At 41.5% G+C, this 22,722-nt stretch overlaps 1 protein-coding gene and 1 pseudogene across 1 annotated transcript; one reads left to right on the top strand and one right to left on the bottom strand.

The window, feature by feature from the left end:
- Positions 1-228: 228 nt before the first annotated feature.
- LOC141326012 (zinc finger BED domain-containing protein 4-like) lies at positions 229-2,260 on the top strand. Its single transcript, XM_073834722.1, has 2 exons — positions 229-1,553; positions 1,741-2,260. Exons 1-2 carry the CDS (start codon positions 229-231, stop codon positions 2,258-2,260), a joined length of 1,845 nt encoding a protein of 614 aa, XP_073690823.1.
- Positions 2,261-10,725: 8,465 nt separating this feature from the next.
- Positions 10,726-22,722, bottom strand: part of LOC141325631 (uncharacterized) — a 124,900-nt pseudogene continuing 112,903 nt past the window's right edge.

The following is a 22,722-nucleotide window of genomic DNA, read 5'->3' as shown; positions in this document are numbered from 1 at the left end:
ATACTTGTCTATATTGGAAGTACACAAGCTGCGGTTCAGCTGCGCGCGACAAACGCTTCCAGTGTGAAAGGAAAATGGATGCGCGCCGCTTCTGCTCTGCTTACGTGCTGCGCACGCCCTGCTTACGCTCTGCTTACGCGTGCAGTGTGAAACCGGCGTTAGAGGGGCGAAGAAGAATTGATCACGTGACGCCTCCTTAAAAGAAACTAACGTTAGCGTTAGCGCATCATGTCGGCGATTTGGCAGTATTTTACAGTGGATGTTCCCAACAGTAAGACGGCGACATGCAAAATATGCAAGGAATCAATTTCGAGGGGTGGCACAAATGTTGCAAATTTCAACACCAGCAACTTAATTAAACATTTGAAGACGCGTCACGCTAAAGAGCACGACGAATTTAAAGCTAAGGGGAAAAAGAAGGACGAACTGCAGCAGCAAACTCTGGAAGCTGCCTTCCAGCGACGAGATAAATTCCCCAAAGACAGCCAAAAAGCAACAAAGATAACAGACAAAATTTTGGAGTTTATTGTCCTGGATGACCAACCCCTGTCTGTCGTCGAAAATGTGGGATTTCGCCGCTTAATGGAGCATTTGGAGCCAAGGTACTGTTTGCCAGGTCGTAAATATATCTCAGAAACTGCGCTACCCAAATTATACGAGACAGTTAGGGAACACATTTCGTGTATGCTGAAAGACGTGCATGCAATCAGCTTTACCACGGACATTTGGAGCTCCGACGTGTGCCCCATGTCTTTGCTAAGTTTAACATCACACTGGGTGGACAGAGAGTCAACATTTACCCCTCGAAGTGCGGTGCTGCACACCAACGAGTTCCGAGGGTCACACACTGGCACATTAATTGCCGAAGCAATTGAGGGGATGCTGGTAAAGTGGAAAATCCCCAAGTCCAACGTTCATGTTGTTTTGCGCGACAACGCTAGCAACATGAAGAAAGCCATGGACGAGATGGATGTACCGAGTTTGGGATGCTTCGCCCACACTCTCCAGCTAGTGGTGCATGAAGGGCTACTGTCACAGAGAAGTGTGAGTGATGCACTGGCGAATGGTAGGAAGTTAGTAGGGCATTTCAAACACTCGCCACTGGCTACTACACGCCTGGAAGATATTCAAAAAGATCTCCAAATGCCCACCAAACGTCTGCACCAAGACATAGCAACGAGGTGGAACAGTACCTACTATATGGTTGAGAGTTTACTGGAGCAGAAGCGGTCAATTTCAGCATATGGAGCTGACCACGACCTGCCAGTGACCCTTACGGCTAACCAGTGGGCTTTACTGGAGAAAATAATCATTGTTCTGGCACCATTTGAAGAACTGACCAGACAGATTAGCTCCTCCACCTCTTCTGCAGCTGAAGTCATCCCCTCAGTCACAGTGCTGAAACGCCTGCTTGCTCGGGAGAACGAGGGGGACACGGGTATAAAAACCATGAAAACAACCCTTCTTGAGGCTGTCCAGAAAAGATTCAAGACCATCGAGAATGAGCCCTTGTATGCAGTTGCCACTCTTTTAGACCCACGATTCAAAGACAGGTATGTCTAATATTTTTATTAAGTATCTATATTATAAACAAAATTTTGAAATGGTGTTTTGGATAACTAGATATTGCATTATTATTGATTACTATTGCATTAATAATGTTACCACTAAAAGTTACTATGGAGGAGGTTGTTTATTTTACACATAAAGACATTTATTTATTATTTTTCATTTTTTTAGATACTTCACAGAAGCAGACAGCATCAAGCAGGCCAAGGATGCTCTGACCCAAGAGGTGGAGAAGATGGAGGCGTTACTGAGCAGGACCACACCTGAGGGAGCAGAGACGGTGCCAGAAAACCCCCATAAAGCCCCACGTATGGAAGCACAGCCAGACAGCAGCAGAAAGAGCAGCTTGAAAGGCCTGTTTGAGGAAATCCTGCAGGAGCATGATGAGGAACGTGGGGCAAGTAGCACAAGCACACAAGTTCAAAATCAAATACAGACATATTTGACAGAGCAAACAGTCCCACGCTCAGACAGCCCATTCCAGTACTGGGGAGTCAACCAAATTTGGTTTCCCACCCTGGCTGCCACTGCTGCAAAGTTTCTCTGTGCTCCTTGTACCAGTGTTGACAGTGAGAGACTGTTCAGTGCAGCGTCCAACATTGTTGATGCAAGAAGGAACAGGCTAGGAGGAGAGAGGGCAGAAATGCTCATCTTCTTGAAGAAGAATCTGCCTTTGCTCTTGAAATTATGAGCAATACTAAATTGCTAAAATGCTACTGCAATGTGTAGCCTACTTGTTTTAAAGTATTTTTTTGTTTACTGTGCAGCTGCTGCTCTTTTGATTTGTATTTTTTTATGTTTACTTTATAGGTTGGTGTTGCACTATTGTTAAATACTGCACTATTTAAAGATTTAAATGCCTTTTTATTTTAGTGCATAATGGCTGCACTTTAAGTTTTTTTTAAAGGAATCTTTAAAGTTACTGTTGCACTACTGTTTTATACTGTTCTATTTAAAAATTGTAATGCCTTTTATTTTAAAATATTGTGGCTGCACTTTAAAAAATTTTTTTATAATTATTCCTATATTTATTTAAGTTGCTGTTGCACTACTGTTTTATACTGTTCTATTTAAAAATAAATTTAAAAATAAATGGCTTCCATTTGCAGTATTCATTCATTCATGTTTTACAAAGGGTTTAACCTGAGCCAGGCCTTACCAGAATGATAATCATATCAAAGTCATGCAGGTAGTATGATCTTTCTCTTATTTTTTTTAACACACTGGTATCGGTACTCGGTATCGGCCGATACCCTTAGCACGAGTATCGGAATCGGTATCGGGAGGGAAAAAATGGTATCGGAACATCTCTAGAATAAATGTATGTCTTACCTGTTATTTTCCACTTTCTTTCCCATTCTTCATGTTTTCTTTCATCACTCCATAACATACTTTTAGAGCAACCTCATTTTCTTCATTCATGTGGAATAAATAGGTTCAATTATATTATTGAACGGTATTATGTTTTTGATGTTTAAATGACAGCCTATCTGATGTCTACTGTTTAAAACAGACTCATGATTTGATGAAATCTTTAATTACAGAAGTCACTCCTGTTTTCTTTTTCCAGAAATGAAAGTTTTCAAATTTTAACATTAACTTCATTATACAGTTAATTCAAATGTATTACATTTACAATTTAGTCATTTAGCAGATGCTTTTTTATGATATGGAAGTGATATGACAAGTCTCTGTTAGCCTAACGCAATATATGTGGCAAGTTTTTCTGCTAATTATATAATAAATAGATAACAGATAAAATAGAAAAAGAATAGAGCAAGCTTAGAAGCCTTTTTGTTGAATATATAATAAATAGAAAACAAATAAATAGAATGCAAAAATAGACGTCCTCCGAACATCCGTCAGCGAACGTCAAAAAGAGGACCAAATGCGAACGTTATAAAGCGGACATACTGCGGACCTAAACAGGGGGGGACGTCCGCGGGATGTCCATTAAGGTATTTATCACGTTATGGGGACCAAATGGACATTTCTTAAGTCCCCATGAGGAAACAGGCTTATAAATCATGCACAATGAGTTTTTTTGAGGAAGTAAAAGTGTGCACAATTTCCTGTGAGGGCTAGGTTTAGGTGTAGGGCCATAGAAAATACGGTTTGTACAGTATTAAAACCATTACGCCTATGGAATGTCCCCATAAAACATGTAAACACAGTGCGTGTGTGTGTGTATATTTATACCTCAGTGTTGAAAAACTCAATCAACATTAACTTGCTTATAAACAGTCACTGTCATTGCTTTATGTCTTCAATAGTAAGTTTACACTATGCAGTTTAAACGACACTCCTAAGATTATGACATACTTCCCTAGAAGGCAACGAAGAGCCTCTGTCCTTCTCTCTTCCCAGAAGTCCTTTATTGTGTCAACACAGTAAGTGTCTTAAATGGAGCAGAAGGTGTTCTTGTTTACCATCCCCATGTTCATGAATTTGAACAAGAGGGCAACCTTTGCATAATTGTTGCCAGACAACAATATGTTGGTGGACAAAAGAAAATCTGCAAATTCCACCTCCACAACTTGTGTCCATTGGAACAGACCTAAAGGTAAAATAGAAGTAACATTTGGTTTTGTCCTGTACAGAACTAGTTATTAAGCTTTCATTTCTATGAAATTTTACAGTTCTGATATGCTGTGATTGTCTGCACTTACCTATTCAACGGTAGCTGCTGTGCTCTTGGTAGTGATGTTGACCTCAAAGGGTACAACAGAGTTGCACTGCGCACCTGTCCTCAGAAGGCCTGTGCACTTATCCACTGGCAGGATCAGAAATGTAGACAGTTGTTTTAAGCAGTTCTCGTACACTATGGAAGCTGTAGCACCTAAGATGTCATCTTCACAAAGGATGTTCAGAAGTTTCGGGGCAGTGGCGGTTCTACATTGAATTGCTCCCCGGGTGAGACTCCCTAAAATAATTTCACTGCAGAAAAGAAAACACAAACTGAAACTAAAATCTGACATTTCTGGCCTTTTTAGATGCAAAGTCTTAAATAATGGCATCATTTGAGATAAGCTCCCCTATTGAATGATTAATGCTTATGACAGCAAGGCCAGTGAGCCGTTCCTGAGACATGGTGGACCTCAGGTAAGTCTTGATTAACTATAGTTTGGAAAAGCTCCTCTCTGCTTGAGCCACAGAGTGCAATCCCAAGAGCAGTCCAAAAGTTGGGGTAGATCTCAGATAGATCCTTATTGTGCATAAAAGTGATAAGCTCAAGGAGGCTCATGGTTTTTGATGGCAGGTGAGAGAAGTTCTTGATTTCCTACAAAAGCTCTCTACTGTCCAAATCAGAATGCCCTTCAAGTTGCAGTTCGGTACCTTGTGCATTGCACTGCTCTGCCAGCTCCTCATCTGCAAGACTTGGGAAATTTGTCAACACCCCAAATTTGTTTTCCACATTTTCCAATGTGGTAAATCTCTCAGTGATGGCTGAAAGGGCTGCATCAAGAACAACATTGAAGAATCCCTTATTTTTGCTCTTCATGTTTGCCCCGTTGTCATATGATTGTCCTCTGCAGTCGTCAAAAGGAAATCCCAACTCCTCAAGTCTTGTCAGGATCATGGATGCCAAGTACTGCCCTGGGGACTCCTCTGCCTTCAAAAATCCCATAAAATGTTCCCTGATATGGGGCTTCTCCATCAGTGACACCACTCTAATGACCACTGACAACTGTTCTATGTGGCTTATATCTGGAGTGCAGGCCAGAGTTATTTAAAAAAACTTTGTAAGTATTGCCAATATTAGATGTTTGTGGATACAGTATGACTTGCTGAGGACACAGATGGTAGCTCATCCTGAAAAGCAGAGACCATTCCGGCGGTGGCCAGCCATACCTCTCTCGCTGCAGCGCCCAGGCAGCAGTTGGGGGTTTGGTGCCCCCCCCCCCTTACTCACCCCATCGTAATCCAAGACATCCATATCTTTCTTTCTTCAGTCGATGATAAATTATATTTTGTGAATTTTTTTTTTTAGGTATTATTTCAATATACTGGACTTCAGTTGTCACTTCAAATTGACAATTTGTATACGTTTTAACCTCAAACACTCGTCTTTTTCGAGTTCAAAACAGTTAGAGTATGTCAAAGAACTCCCATCTTGTCTTCTTCCCCAACTTGAAAATCATCCTACATCACTACTCAAGTACCGACCCAGTATTTCAAAATGCAAAGAAGATCAAATGCACTTTAAAAAAAAAAGTAAAACACTGATATAGGACCATTTTGAAATTGAAGAAGAAAATGAGATGGTAGTTTTTTGACATACACTAATTGTATTGACCCAGACTACATAGACTATGCATACACATCACACAGACAAGACAAGACAAGACAACCATTTGACCTTAAAGAGTATACAAATTGCCAATTGATTTAAAAAATGACCGTTTCTCTCAATAAGACCACTATTCCACCTGAGATCATTTAGAGCCCTTTCAAGCTGCATTTAAACATTTTGCATTTTGGAAGTTCAAACTTGGAGGCACTATAGAAGTCCACTATATCAAGTTAATTCCTAAAATATTTTCCTCAAGAAAGAATTTATTTTCGACTGGACAAAGAAAGATATGAAAAACTTGGATGACAAAGGGATGACTAAATGATCTGTACATCTTTATTCTGGAAGTGAACTTCTCCTTTAAGTGAATGTAATCAGTGTGAATATTTCAGAAAACCAATATGGCATTGCACTGGCTTCACTTTTTCACTTTTAACATCATAATCAATCCAGTTGTCTATTAAAGATCAGTAGTTTGAGCACTTAACTGTACTCCAGCCAACAAAGAAATCACACAAATAACATTTAAAAGTACAAAAATATTACACCATGACAATCATATCTTTGGCAACATACAAAACAAAACCAAATACTTAACATCACATGCACAGCTAAATGATGCCTGGGCAACCTCCAACTGCTGTAAAGCATTACACCAGCTCTTTGTAGCCTCTAGCTCTTTTTTCAAAAGAGCAACTTTTTGTTCTGAACAACGCCGTAGACGCACGCACCTGATGGACCAGCAGATCCATCGCCCTTTTATTAACTCACAAAGCCTGAGCATATACCTCCTGGCGTGGCAATGCAGTATAAAGACATGCATACTGCAAATACAAACAAAGATTAAACATTAACAAAACATGAATGGACACTTTACAAACATAACTATTTAAAGGTATAATTTTCCCAAAAATACTAATTCTGTCATTAATTCCTCACCCTCATGTTGTTCCAAACCCATAAGGCCTACATTCATCTTCACAACACAACTTAAGACATTTTTGATTAAATCTCACAGCTATGTGACTATCCCATACACAGCAAGGAAAGCACCACGGTAAAGACACAAAAAACTACCACACACACAGTGGAGATTTAAGTTGGAGAATAATCTAAAAACTTAAAATCTGAAGGAATATTAGCTGTGGGTATACTACTGTTTCCCTAACTTGTTTGAAAAAATAACCAAGGCATTTCAATGAAAACCTTTATTTTGTGGAAAACTGTAAAATATTACTCTTACATTTCTACTATACAAAAATACTCTCCTCAGGACTTCATTCGCATTGTTACAGCTTTTTATTATTACATTATTTATATCATGGGAAGCCGTCATTTTTTACTGCACTTTTACATATTCTATAATGTGAATACATACATTATATATAATAAAAACATTTTTTGTACCATATTTAGACATGTTCTATAAACCGAAATAGTAGGTACAATGACACTAAAAGCTCTGCAAGGGTGCTTATTTTATTCTTATTTTATTTTTTATTTTATGAGTTGATTCTGCACTAATTTCATCTAATATTTCATTCTTTTTAAAAACATAGTACATTTAATAACAGAATATTCTGTTATTTATGAGACAACGCTTCCCCCAGAATTTTCTGGGTTCCCACATTTTCACTGTTTTACGTTAGTTACGCATCTCCACAGGTGAGGAAATGAGCAATCGCTTATGTAGCAGATGCATTTGAAAGATAATCTCAGGCCTTGACGTTTCAGCCATTTGAAGTTGTGTTGTGATGCTGATGTGAACCCATCAGTGATGCGTGGGTCAATGTATAAACAACCCGAACTCGACCGACGTTTTCAACTAACTCGCTCGCTCGGTCCGCAAAAAAATAAATAAAAATATTGTACCCGACCCGCTTCCTGACCCGCATGTTTAATATTTGCGACTGACACCAGCGATTATATGCGGCTATATGCGGTGGAGATGCGTTCACTGTCAAATATCATTCGGCATTAATTAGGTCATTTTGTTAAAAGAAATTTTCATGATTACAAGAAAAATACTGATTGTTCTTATTGTGATTTTGTTTGTCTTTCCTTTATACAGATTTAAATAGATTCATTTTCGAAGTAGGCTACTCTAAATTATGTTAGTGATTCTCCGATGTTAAATATAATCAATTAATATGTTATTTCGATCTACAGTGTATTAAAAGTAAGAAAAAGAGTAGCCTATAGCCCTGAATATTAGAGACTACAAGCTAATTCCTTTTTTCTTAACTTTTATTCTTCTAAAAATGATCAAGAATATTAAATCAACTTAAAAGGCTAGGTATCAAATGAATAAGGAAATTATAGGGCCTTGAATTTATTAAGTAATGCTTAATTTCGTTCGTTTCGCTCTCTGAAAATGTAAAGAAAAAATACAGTTTTTATTCGGAATTAGTTTTTAATCCCTGGTTTTAAACAAGCATATACATGAGATAATTTATATATTATTGCTTGTATAAACGTAAAAAAAATAGTGCTAAATTTTATGATTAAGGAAATTAAACAGACCTAGGCATGTGAAATGTGTTTAATAATTAAACATTGGACATAATCAAAATATTTGAGAAATTTATTAGGAATGCCATTTTCTTAACAATTAAGATGCTGCATGTGTTTATTCAGTCTAATCGAAGTGTGCGTCTCCTCCGACTTTCACAACAAAAATCCCACCCCTTCTCAGAAAACACATAAAACTAACATTATTGAGCTATATGCGTTTAAAAGTAGCCTATTAAAATGGTGCGATGGCATTGATCAGTTTAACTTGTTGGGAAATCGCGTCAGCAGTTATTCAACAGTTAATAACGCTAAACATTCAAAAGGTAAATTTCATTCAGCCAATAAAGTGTAGGTCTATGTATTTCATAGAAAATTGTCTCTAGTAGGCCTACTATATTAATTACAAAGGTTCAATTGGCATCTTTATTTCTAACGAACCGACCGACCGACGAAACGCGGAAAAGTCCGAAAAAACTACTGTGGCAAAAAACTCGGGTTTGCAAAATAAAAATCGTTTTAAACTACAAAATCGATTACAACGATTTTTTGCCCAGCCCTACCGTGACGTCAAGCCCGTCATTCTGATTGGATACACACGATATTCAGAGCATGAGACCCCATAGCGTTGATGACGCAGCGTCTCGTTCCCTCAGGGAACAAGGGTTACATATGTAACCTGGGACGTTTTTCTTCATTTAAGTTGTAGAGTGGGTTTTCTTTGTCAATTACTATAATTACTAAAAACTTTTTTTATATATAACATGTTCTGTCATTTTGAAAATGTGTATTTTTAATCAAAAAAATTTTACAAACAATTTCTGTTAACATTTTCTCAAGTTCGCTGCATAATGTGTGGTATTTTATGATTTGTCTGCTTTAAACAGTAGTGCCAGTGAACGGTGCAAACAGTGCAAAGACATTTATGAATTAACTACAATTTAAATTTTAAAATACATTCCTTCAATGTCAATAAAACGGCATTCATGACATGAGGAGATGGTACTTAGATACGGTAGTGCAAATAAGTCACAATGCCAGTAGTTCAAGTGAACAATATTACAAATAAACATTTATGAAATAGACATTTTCAACTATATTTCTTGAACGTAAACCCCTGTAGACTGTTGGGCTGGGGACAATCTCCTTAGTGTTGGTATCAAGCCAAGAGCAAACAAATAGTTTTCATCATTCTGTTGCTCTTTTCATTGCTCTCTGCGCTCCTCTTTCATGCTTTCCCAGTACCTCTCCAAAAAGTCTGGCGCCTCTGACCATTTTCTTTTCTTTACATTGGACCTGAAAACAGTTGGGCTGGTGATGGATGATCCTGAAGATGTGCTTGCTGATGCCTCCTCACTTTCACTCACATCATTTTGGACCACCACTTCACCCATTTTTTCAGCAGAAATATTGCTGTGAACACTGCAAAGATAAATTCAGTTTACATCAGAAACAATTCACACTGTGGACACAAACTAATATTTTGAACTTGAGATGTACAGGGATCATGCCATGTTTTCCTGTTAATCACTGTTTAATGTCAAAGCATTACATATCGTATAGCTCATACAACTATGTAATGTTAGTGTTAATACCTTCGAAATTCAGTTGATGTTACGAGGAACTCCATCACCTACATAAACTTCCACGGCTTCTTGTTGTTAGCAGCCTGTCCACTCCGGCATTCATCCTCACCGTTTTTCCTTGTGTACGTATCACGTAAGCTTTTCCACTTCTATTTAACCTCCTCCACTACAACACACAAATTATTCGTCCCGGTGTGAACAGGCTTAGGGTGTCCTGTGCTTTGAGTCTCTGCTTGTGGATGTTTCCTGATCCCACCAACCCCCTCCCCCCTCAACATCACTTCCTGTCTACTACTGTCCTGTCAAATTAAAGCAAAAATGCCAAAAAATGATCTTTAAAAAGTTTAAACTGGCAAAGCATACAGCTGTCTCTTACAGTTTTGAGTTTACGTTGTGAGCAAATAATTTGTAGGAATCTACCAGAAGAAGCCATTATGAACAGTTGATTTGTATAGAGACATCTGTTCACTAAACTTCGGGACGATTTGTGTTAACAATATACGATTTTAGCGAACCGTACCTTTGGCCAAAAGACCACCTCTCCAGTTGGTCTCAGTTCAATTCGCTTCTGAGGGTCTGAACTCGATTGGAGTGTTTAGGAGTAGTTTCTGTTGGAGTGTTAACAAATGGTGAAAGGTCCCCTTTAATGCAGTAAGTTATGCCTACATTAATATAATAGTATTCCATAAACGTTTCATATTTAGGATGAAATACCATGGTTCAGTTACTTAATACAATAAATCAATGGAAAAGCCTCCAAACTGGATCATTCATGGCCCTAGTGTGAATTTTTATATGGACTTTAAAGTTTTCATTTTGTTTGGTTTATGTCCTCTCTTCAGTGTGAATTCTCATGTGCCTGTTAAGGCCTACTCTATGATTGAATCTTCTTCCACATTGATGACAAATAAAGGGATTTTCTCCAGTGTGTATTCTCATGTGGACTATAAGGTCTCTATTTTGAGCAAAACTTTTTCCACACTGGCTGCAGATGTAAGGCTTTTCTCCAGTGTGAATTCTCATGTGCCTTTTAAGCTCTACTTTACGAGTGAAGCCTTTTCCTCACTGTTGACAGGAAAAAGGTTTCTCCCCAGTGTGAATTCCCATGTGGCTTTCAAGATTTGTTTTACGAGTGAAACTCTTTCCACACTGCTGGCAGATAAAGGGACTCTCTCCTGTGTGGATTCTTGTGTGCTCTTCAAGAGCTGTTTTACGTTTGAAACTTTTTCCACACTGTTGGCAGGTGAAGGGAAACTCTCCTGTGTGAATTCTCATGTGCTCTTCAAGACTTCTTTTACGAGTGAAACTTTTTCCACACTGATGGCAGGTGAAAGGCTTTTTTCCAGTGTGAATACTCATGTGGACTTTAAGGTTTCCTTGTTCACTGAAACTCTGAAGATTCTCATATTGATCTTCCTCTTCAAACTCTTTAAGTACTTCTTGCTCCTCTTTCTGCGCCATTAGGTCTAAGGTGAAAAAGCAAACAAATTGAAGTTTAAAACAGCTGTTTAATGGCACTAGAAAACATATATCAATATATTTAGGGAATGTTCATAGGACACATTTTTAACTAAAAGCTAAAATTTTCAGGAATTCTGCAACTAGGAATAACTGCAGGCTGGAGCAACAGGCATGACAAAAAATTCCGGCATACTGCAAGGTCGGGTGAAGAAAAATGTATTTGATTGGTCAACAAAGCTGTCTGTCAGTGTGTGTGGGTTTGGTTAGGAGTAGTTTTTGTTGTACCCATTTACTTTTTGGCACGGCCATTACTCCTACTACTTTTGGAGGCCTGAAAACACAAGCTTTTGAAAATAGGTTTGAAGATAGGTTGCAAACTATAGTAAACAAAAATGTGAATGTGTGAAAGCACTGATGTCAGACATGGCATGCATTGTTACCATGCAAAAAGCTTTTTTTTTATGTTAAGAGTAGAGGTTGACCGATATTGGATTTGACTAATTACTAACAGTTAGGTTAGACCAGTGGTTTCCAACTCAGTGGTTCCTTAATTGGGGCCCACTGCTTTGTACATTTTGTATTTCTCCTTCAATTAAAGTACCTGATTCAGATCATCAGCTCATTAGAAGGATCCATGAACTGACCTGAGTGTGTCAGATTTAGAAACATCCAAAATGTGCAGAGCAGTGGGCCTCGAGGACTGGAGTTGAGAACCACTGGGTTGGACCACACTGGCCAAAACAAACAGCACGAGGCATTAATGAAGCCGCTCTTGTACTGTATAAGTATACCGGACCTTCTGAGCCACTTGAGCAACAGACTCAACCTGGAATAACCCAGGGGAATTGTTCTCTAGGAACCACCCTGCTGGCTACTTCGTAGAACAGAGTTTCTACAACTAGGCGGTGAGAAAGCCCTATTTAACCCTTTCAGTGGTGAGTTTAAAATATTCTAGTGGACCCCCGAGAGTGAGTTTTTTTTAAGGGACCGTTATTTTAGAACGTTCGTCCTTATTGTTTCCATGGCGACGCGTCATGCTTGTCACGTGACACAACACAGCCACAATAACACTGTATGACAGATAGATCGCTTTAATTTCGTTTTTCCTTTTTTATCCAGAATACTCACACACTTGCTTACCATGCCATGAACTATCTAATATTCCGATTCACAAATATGTGTGAATTAGTATGATTTGTCGTTTAAAACCCTATGTAAATGATGTGGATCGTGATTTGAAACGTGAGATGGGCGCGGCCATGTTTGTTCGCGCTGCAGTTCAGAGAGTCCTGTCAGCCGCGTTTACATCACGTACATTCATCCGTTTCTCCCGAAATACATGCAAGTAAGTGGCTGGTGAACTAGAAGAGGAATAGAGTGAACCTTTTAGTTACTTTGCCTATGTGTATGTGATAGAAATAAAAGACATCGGCAAATTATATTTGAATAGATGGTTATTTGCTGCTTCCATAGACCTATGTGTGTATTTTACAAACTCTTAATGTCTGGTTTTACTAGTACTTATGTGTATTTAAATGTCTGAAACCTAAAATAAGCGTTATGTGGTTAAAAACACTGCATAGTTGTGACTGTATGACAAGTGCAGAGCTCCGCTGTCTCTGGCTCAATGCCAACCAGCGCGCCAAAGCGCAGTTTGAATTTGTCAGCTGCGTGACGTCACCGAACGTTCTAAATCCCATATGTGGGACCGTACTCCCAGGGGCACAGAAATTAGAATCCCATATGTGGGACCGTACCGCTCAAAGGGTTAAGGCCCCGTTTACACTGTCAGTTAAATGCGACCCAATTCTGATTTTTTGCTTATATGTGACACAGATCGGATCTGTTTTATGACAGTGTAAACAGGTAAACGCATGCATTCTGATATTTTGAGATCGGTTTCAGGCCTCATTCATATGTAGAAATAAATCGGATATGTGCCAATGTGACTGTCATGTAAACAGGCAGATCGGATCTTCTGAGGCATTGCGTTCTGTACGTCATTAAAATTGCTACAATTTGGTAATTCTCTGCGGTTTAATGACGTCTTATGTTACCCTTGCTGGCAAAATGAGTGTAAATACTTACAGAATATTTTTAGGTACAGGCAAAATCGTGAAAAAGTGAAAAATGTCGGTTGAGTTTTTTTTTTTTTTGTGATTAGATTAGACATTTAAAAGTTTCTTTGTTTGTACGATTACTGAGAGAATTACCTTTTCTCTGCTCGCTTCTCGCGCAAACCCAATAAATACACAATATACACAGAATTACAGTATTTCAGTATTCACGAAAAAATAATCTGTTCTGTCTAAAGTGACGCTTGGGGTACTGTTCGGGAAAAACATGTGTAACGTGTAACATTATACTCAGTGGTGTAGTAGTGGTGCCTGTAGAAGTGGGTATGCCCCCATTTAGAAAGTTTACATGTGTTCACTGGTTTAAGAAATTTCTGATCGTAAAAAACGCTTCTTTTTATTTGTTTTTGTTATTATGATGGGGTGTGGGAAACAGAGCGGGCACATCAGGCGCAAATCATCAAATATATTTCAAAGCAAGCTGGCGCCACGGCCCTGACTGCATCATCACTGTTTTTATTGTGTGTTTTTAGCGAATATTTACATTTATTCACATATGACCGGATGTGGTGGACTATCATGATTTTGGCTAATGCAGGGGAAAGAAGTGGGTATACCCAAAGCCGTCTGATAAAGAACACGACTGAAATTGATTTGTTCATTACAGTATATCTGTACAGTAGTTGGTCTCATTAATGTTAATCTAACCATTAAAGAAAAGAGAATCGCTCGCTGCACTTCTTTAAACTGCTTTTGCAATTTATTTCTAATAAACACATTTGAGTATTTGTTTTTCGCACATAAATGCTTTTGTAAAATGATAAAGGTAATCCTTTCTTTCTTTCTAAGCTATTTGTTATACTGTTTTTGTGTCTGTTCTTATTTATAATAGCAAATATAAAATAAAAAAATGCATATTGTGATTATTAATATAGTAATTATTCATAAGAAAAGATCTGGAGGAAAACTTAATCTTTTTCATATTCAACTTTGCTGACTCTATCGACTTCAAACAGGTGTAGCGTAGTCCAACAAATCATGCATCATATTTTTTAAAATGTGTTAATTGTGACTCGTTTGATCAGCACTGATCACGTATTATGGAGGAAGCACGTGTGAAGGAGGTTAACGACAACAACGCATGCACGATATTTAAGATGGTATGGCAAGTGTAAACGCATGAATCGGATATGGGTCATACTGAAAGAACGTGTAAACGGACAGTCAAAAATCAAATCAGAATTAGGCATCAAGACCTGCAGTGTAAACAAGGTCAAAGAGACCTCTTTACTGACTCTGAAAAACACCAGGAGATAAGGATGCCCAGGATTCCTGATCACCTGTGTGAACACACCATAGTCCTGCAGCAGGAGGCATGAAAACGTCTCAGGTTACGTAGGTAACCCTAGTTCCCTGAGGACAGGGAACGAGACGCTGCGTCCTGGTGGACACTATGGGAACTGCCTTCAGCATGACCGGTTCTGAAACAAATGTATGAAACAACGACAGTGAACTTGACACTGGCCGGCGCCAGCCTATGACATCATCATCAGGCGCCTGCTAGTATAAAAGCAGGTGCCTGAGAGCACATTACCATCTTTTTGTCTGACGGAGGTATGTGCAGGGCCCGAGGCATGGCCACGAGACGCAGCGTCTCGTTCCCTGTCCTCAGGGAACTAGGGTTACCTACGTAACCTGAGACGTTCCCTTCCGGAGGGAACTCTACGCTGCGTCCTGGTGGACACTATGGGAACGATTATACCAACACCGCCATGCCGAGGGATAGGTGATCAAACTGACTGAATGAGGAGTCAAGAAGGAAATCACCCCTGCATCAGCGAGAGTCGCTGGGGCCCAGTGACCTGCCACGGCTAGCCCGGCTACCTGTGCACGCAACTCTCAAGCGTGGAGGCCTAGAGGAAGCCTACTACACTTAGCTCTCTAAGTGAAGGAGCTCATAAACGCCCTGACCATAAAGGGCGGAGTTTAGGGAATGGATGTCTCGGCAGGGCGGACGCCTGCTCTAGGGACCTGACAACATTCAGTGCTACAGGTATAGATGGGGAAGCGGAGCTTCTGGAGAATGGAGGCTTCATAAAAGACTCTCTAAAAGAGAGGAAGCCTGACAACATTCAATCCACTAGCTCTTAGGAGTGGAGGTCTCAAAATAACCCTCCAGTGAGGGGAGACCTGGCTACACTCACGCTTGAAAGTACTGGAGGCGGAGCTTCTGGAGAACGGAGGCTTCACAGAAGACTCTCCAAAAAGGAGAGGGAACCTGACCACATTCAATCCTCTAGCTCTTTAGGAGTGGAGGTCTCAAATAACCCTGCCGTGAGGGGAGACCTGGCTACACTCACGCCTAGAAGTACTGGAAGCGGAGCTTCTGGAGAATGGAGGCTTCATAAAAGACTCTCTGAAAAGAGAGGAAACCTGACAACATTCCATCCACTAGCTCTTAGGAGTGGAGGTCTCAAATAGCCCTGCAGTGAGGGGAGACCTGGCTACACTCACGCTTAGAAGTACTGGAGGCGGAGCTTCTGGAGAACGGAGGCTTCACAGAAGACTCTCCAAAAAGGAGAGGGAACCTGACCACATTCAATCCTCTAGCTCTTTAGGAGTGGAGGTCTCAAATAACCCTGCCGTGAGGGGAGACCTGGCTACACTCACGCCTAGAAGTACTGGAAGCGGAGCTTCTGGAGAATGGAGGCTTCATAAAAGACTCTCTGAAAAGAGAGGAAACCTGACAACATTCCATCCACTAGCTCTTAGGAGTGGAGGTCTCAAATAGCCCTGCAGTGAGGGGAGACCTGGCTACACTCACGCTTAAAAGTACTGGAGGCGGAGCTTCTGGAGAACGGAGGCTTCATAGAAGACTCTCTGAAAAGAGAGGAAACCTGACAACATTCCATCCACTAGCTCTTAGGAGTGGAGGTCTCAAATAGCCCTGCAGTGAGGGGAGACCTGGCTACACTCACGCTTAGAAGTACTGGAGGCGGAGCCTCTGGAGAACGGAGGCTTCACAGAAGACTCTCTAGAAAGAGAGGAAACCTGACAACGTTCAGTCCACCAGCTCTTAGGAGTGGAGGTCTCACTAGCCCTTCAGTGAGGGGAGACCTGGCTACACTCACGCCCGGAGGAAAGCCTATACTCGACACTGGGGGTATTCAGTGAGGCTGCATAGCCTATGCAACCCGAACTACCAGAGTGGAGCTTCTGCTCAGAGGGAATCTACGGAGTGGAGGTCCCATGACCTAACTACACTTGACACTGACGACGGCCTGTGAGGCTGAATAGCCTGTGCGGCAGGCCTGTCTAAGTGGAGATCTTCTGAGGAGTGGAGGCTTCGACGAAAGGAAGCCTGGCAACACCCTGTTCCTTCCAGAGAGCAAACTCTAAGAATGGAGGTGCCATGGCACCTCTACACTCAAAACCTGGAGGTATTCAGTGAGGCTGAATAGCCTGTGCAACACAAACTACTCGAGTGGAGCTACTGCTCAGAGGGAATCTTCAGAGTGGAGGTCTTATGACCTAACTACACTTTGACGACTCTGAGGATGGAGGTCTGTGACCTATCTACACCCAATACTAGAGGTAGCCCGCGAGGCTGAGTAGCCTGTGTAGCAGAATTACCTACAGGGAGTTCAGAGGAGTGACTGCTCCAAAGGAAGCCAGAAAAGCACTCTGTGTCTTGCAAAGAAAAACTCTAAAAGTGGGGGTCTCGTGACCCACTCCACTTTCAACACTGAGGGTAGTCAGTGAGGCTGAATAGCCCCTGAGTGGAGTTTCTGCAAAGTGGCGGCTTTGGTAAGAAAGAAGCCTGGTACCACTCTGCACCCAGCAGAGGACGACTCTAAGGATGGAGGTCCGTGACCTATCTACACCCAACACCAGAGGTGGTCCGTGAGGCTGAATAGCCTGTGCAGTCGGACCGCCTAATTCTAGTGTGTCTCTGGAGGCAACGAAGGACTCTGAGTGAGGCTGGCAATGTTCTGCGAGCAGCAGAAGGACTCTAAGAGTGGAGGTCCCAAGACCTACTACACTTCAACACTGCAGGCGTTCATCGAAGCTGAACAGCCTAAACGACAGTACTGCCTGAGTGGAGTCTGGAGAGTGGAGGCTTTCTAAAGAGGGAGCCTAACACACCTCCGTGCTTAGCAAGGAAGAGCTCTGAGAGTGGAGGTCTCAAGACCTAGCTACACTCTAGCCTTGAAGGTCATCCGCAAGGCTGACTAGCCTGTGCGACCGAAATACCTTCATTTTGGAGCTCTTCTGGAGAGTGAGGCCTGAGGAGGCCCGACACTCGATCCTGCTAGCAGCGCTATCTGGATTGGAGCTGGAAAACTAAAAGGTTTTTGAGAAAAACCAGCTCAGAGAATGGACACGGAGGAACCCTGCGTGGTCCATGGGAGAAAGGAACCTGCCTTTACGGGAGGGACCTTACCATGAGTATGGATTTTAGTGAAGTGCCTGAACAGTGCACTTACCACTCACGTGGATTTTAGAGAATGCCCAAAGACTTTGCGTGAGCAAACACCACAAATGTGGTTTTGAGTAGGTGTCCTGAGCATAGCGAGGATCACCAGATTTGCAGTCTCTAGGCGATAGCGGAGCCTGAAAGCGGAGCTTCTGGAGAGGGGAGGCTTCAGCAGAAAGACTCTCTAAGCGAGAGGAGGCCTACGACGCTCTCCCTAGGAAACTCTTCAGAGTGGAGGCCTCAGGTAAAACGCTCTAGGCGAGGGGAGGCCTGACTACACTCGACGCTCAAGAAAGGTAGATACTCACAGTCAGAGCCAATAATAGAAAATCTCATTTATCATCTAGCTCCGTGTAGTGGAGGCTCCGAGACTACATCTCTAAGGAGAGAAGCCTACAACACTAGTTTTTGGTGAGTGGAAGACTGCACTCCCCAAAAAATAGTCAGCGAGGCACTCATGGGCCTGCCAGCTGCTATGACTGTGAGAGTGAAGGTCTCAGTACTGTTGGTTGTGACAGAGGGGAGACCTATTACACTGTGCTATCAAAGGAGTTGTAAAACTTAAGGGTTTTGGAACCAACTCAAAAAATGGGCTCGGAGGATTATCCTGCGTGGTCCAGCCCGTGAGGGATTTGAAGAAGGAACCTGCCTTTACGGGAGGAGCCTTACCAAAAGTATGGATTTTAGTGAAGTGCCTGAGTAGTGCACTTACCACTCACGTGGATTTCAAGTGCTCAAAGACTTGTGTGAGCAAACACCACCAACGTGGATTTAAGAAGGTGCTCTAAGCATTTCGCGAGAAAGACACCTGTATTATTCCTGGGTGATAGCAGAACCCGGAAGCGGAGCTTTCAGTGAGGGAGGCTTTAATGGTTACAAGCTCTCTCGAACGTAACAAGCCTGGCGATGCTCAACTGAGGAAGCTCTATTGAGTGGAGGCCTAGGTATACACGCCCTCTCGCGGAGGGGAGGCCTGACTACACTCACGCTTATAATGACAGATCCACGAAAAGAGTTCACAAGCTGCCTTGTCTTGTGTTTTCGGCCTGCATTTTCTGGAAAGTGGAGGCTTGACAGAAATACCTCATAAAGAGGGAGCCTAGCAACACTCGACCCAGTAAAAAGCTCTCATGAATGGAGGTCTAAGAATGACCTGGCTACATTCAGTGCTAAGAAGTATCTCTCTCTATATGTCTCTCATATAGAGGACTTCACAGAGAGGAGGCCTTCTAGGCCTGCTACACTCTTTTACTTCAAAGCGGGGCTCTTTCTTTTTTTTTTTTTTTTTAAAGAGAGCGGGGGCTTCATCTCTCTCACAGAGAGGGAGCCTTAACGACGCTCTATTCGCCCTAACACACAAACTCCTAGGAGTGGAGGTCTCACATATATGTATATAAAAATACACAGGGAAGGGACCTGACTACACTCATGCCAAAAGAGTATTACTCTTAGCAGGGTTTGAGTGAGCGGAGGCTTCAGTAGCGATCTCTTTCCGCTTGAAGCAGCTTGACAACGCTCAAGAGGGTTTTACATATTCTCGTATGTATATGTATGTTAGATCATGTCTGTACCAAGCTCACTCTTTAGCGGAGGTTTTATTTAAAACCTGACAACGCCTAACCCAGAAGGGGGTTTTCCACGAGTGGAGGTCTCTACACACTGTTTTCATTTATAAAACGAGGGGAGACCTGGCTACACTCGGCACTTGGTGGCAGTAGAACTCAAGAGGAGCTCTAAACTGCAATAGTAAACACCCAAGCGGAGCTGGTAGACAAAGAAAACATACACATACACGCTTGAATATTCTATTAAAGTATCTTTACTGTTCACATACCGGGCCAACAGATGGAGCCTCAGTCTCATCGTTGGCCCAGCCCCGGAGTCAAGGGGAAAAGGGAGGGGCAGGTAGCCCCACACTGGTGACCTGGCCTCGTCTCTGGCCCTTGGGCCAGGACGGGCCTGGTTTCCCCCCCGGTGTTTAGGTGGAGGCGTGGACCAGCAAGGGATGTAAACCCCCGGGGCTCGGTCCAGATTTTTCAGCAGATCAGCCTGGTGCGCCTCTGCAACACTGCCATCGTGTGCAGAGGAGCACCGGCCACTGCCGCATATGTGCCTTTGGAGCCTTCAGGGTCGATGTCCCTCGCTCTGAGAGATAGTTCGCCACCGTCAGCGAGAGACATCGTCACATATCCGCGCCCATGCATTCCCTCGACATCAGCATGATTCACATGCCGATGTCTGTGAATGCGGGCTGAATATGGCCTGTCCCATTCCCTCTCGATCTCTTAAGCAGATCAGGAAGGAATGGGAGGCTCACAGGAGTTGGGTTTGTCATGGCCCGGAAGAAACCGCTCGTCTAGTCTGCCGAGAGCGGCCTCTTCCCTCGCGGGCTTCCACTGCAGATACAAGCGGGCAGCCGCGCGGTCCATAACAGACATCAACTCTTCATATGCGGGGCAGGGAGGCTGCATGGGCTCAAACGAGCTCATAATTGTTCCATTTCAACCTCCTGCTCACCCTGGCTTGAAGCCAAAAGAGCACTCGCTGCAGAACCGGAGGATGTGAGAGACAACACATCATCCGCTAGCAGCGCATTCTCGCCTCCGGCTGACATGCGCGAGCGATTAAACGCTCTCTCAAACTCGTCAGCCAGCTCCACCTGTGAGCCCCGCAATCTCAGCCGCCGAGCAGCCTCAGCTGTGGCGGGACCGGAGCAGCATGGGGCAGATGGATGGCCCGATTCCCTCGAGAAAAGGGCCAGACGAGAACGGAGTTTCTTCAAAGTGAAACTCTCACAATGAACGCGCTCCGCTCTTCTAGAGCAGAGCGCGCGTGCTCTTACACCTAAACACACCAAACACGGGTCGTGTGCGTCATCAAGTGTCAGATTTCTCTGACACGGATCCGCACACTTCCTAAACAGTTTTTCTCTAGGCATCGCTGTACTCACTCGTTTAGAACAGAGGACTCTGAAGACAAAAAGATGGTAATGTGCTCTCAGGCACCTGCTTTTATACTAGCAGGCGCCTGATGATGATGTCATAGGCTGGCGCCGGCCAGTGTCAAGTTCACTGTCGTTGTTTCATACATTTGTTTCAGAACCGGTCATGCTGAAGGCAGTTCCCATAGTGTCCACCAGGACGCAGCGTAGAGTTCCCTCCGGAAGGGAACTGAAGACGCGATTAGAGCAATAAAATGCAATGTCTGTAAATTAACTCAATCTTAACTTAACTGTAATAAACTTTAGCTCATTAATAAACAAAACATTTAAGTTTGATCCATTTTGTACAATCTGCCTTCTTTTAGTAAGTGTGCTTGCACAAAAACAAGTTCAGTTGTGGATGCTGCTAATTGCAGCTTATACTGTATATCGACACCATCATGCACTGGCTCTGCTTTGGAAATAAATTGCCTCTTTCATCTCTCATTTTAACCCATATTATAGTGTGGACTGTCTCACTGGCCTCAATTGTTTTTATTTTTTTTACTCTATGATTTAAATGTGATGATTGTACTGTGAACACTTTTCATCATTTTAATACATTTTCTGTGTTGTTTTGATGTGTTTTAAGAGATTCGTGCCTAGATTTGTTTTTGGGTTTTATTTCCTGAATGTTCCACACTTTTTAAAAGCTTCCATTATCTTGAGACTTTCTCAGTTTAAACTTTTCAGCTAAACATATAAATAAATCTATACAATATTTCAGCTAAACATATAAATAAATCTATATAATATATCTATCTATCTGCCATCAGGTAGAAGAGGTAGTATATATATGTGTGACATTTCTTATTTTTAATTATTTATGGCATCTTTGATAATATTGTTTATGAAACCCATGCATAAAACCCATTCAATATGACAATCTAATACATTGGAGAGCCACTAAAATGACTGGTCAGACAAATATAGCAGAATCTAACAATAGCCAACCTGTCCAAGTATAGGTCTCTGCGGAACAACAAGAAGGTTTTTTCCAATTATTGGGCGTTTTCAAACCGGGCTAGGCATTTTCCAACCATCCATTCAAGACCGTACGGAAGTCTGTACATAAGCGGAAATGCGTTGTTATTATTATTTCTCGTTTTTTCATTATTTTTACTATTATGTCGATATCGCGACAACATTTATGTCAAAATAAAATGTGTATAAAATACAGACTACAGTACCTTTTTTTTTTTTTTTAAGTGTTACATTAAACTACTGAGAGATCTTTAATATGGAATTCTTTCATAAACCAAATTTCCCGTCTTTATAAGATACATATCTTGTATAATAGCCTGTGAGTGTGTATTATATCTTCTATTATTCTCTGCTACCTGCATTAAATTTTCCTCTAATAAAAGCTAAAGGTATTAAAAATTACATTATTACTCAACTATTTATAATTACATTAGATTTATTTTCGTTTTTCGTGTGTGAAAACGACACAACATAAATCAAGTTGTAAAGGTGATTAACAAGGAAAATGAATAGCAATTTTCAATAAAGTTACCAAATCCTACTGTAAAGCAATGGTGAGCATGATTGTATTGGTCTTTCTTACCTGTATTTTTCAATGATATTTATATGTAATGACTGATATTTAAGTGACATTTGTAGCTTACATTAAATGATATATAAAATAAAACGTGTAAAACTTTAAATTAAGGTAAAATGTGTCAACTTAGAATGATGAAAACTCTGAAAACTTTAAATATTAGCATCACTTTATTGACCGTATAGATACTGTAACCAATATGAAGAAA

Source organism: Garra rufa, chromosome 2 (genome assembly GCF_049309525.1).
Source record: "Garra rufa chromosome 2, GarRuf1.0, whole genome shotgun sequence".
Taxonomy (NCBI): Eukaryota; Metazoa; Chordata; class Actinopteri; order Cypriniformes; family Cyprinidae; genus Garra; species Garra rufa.
This window is presented reverse-complemented; position numbering and strand designations above follow the sequence as displayed.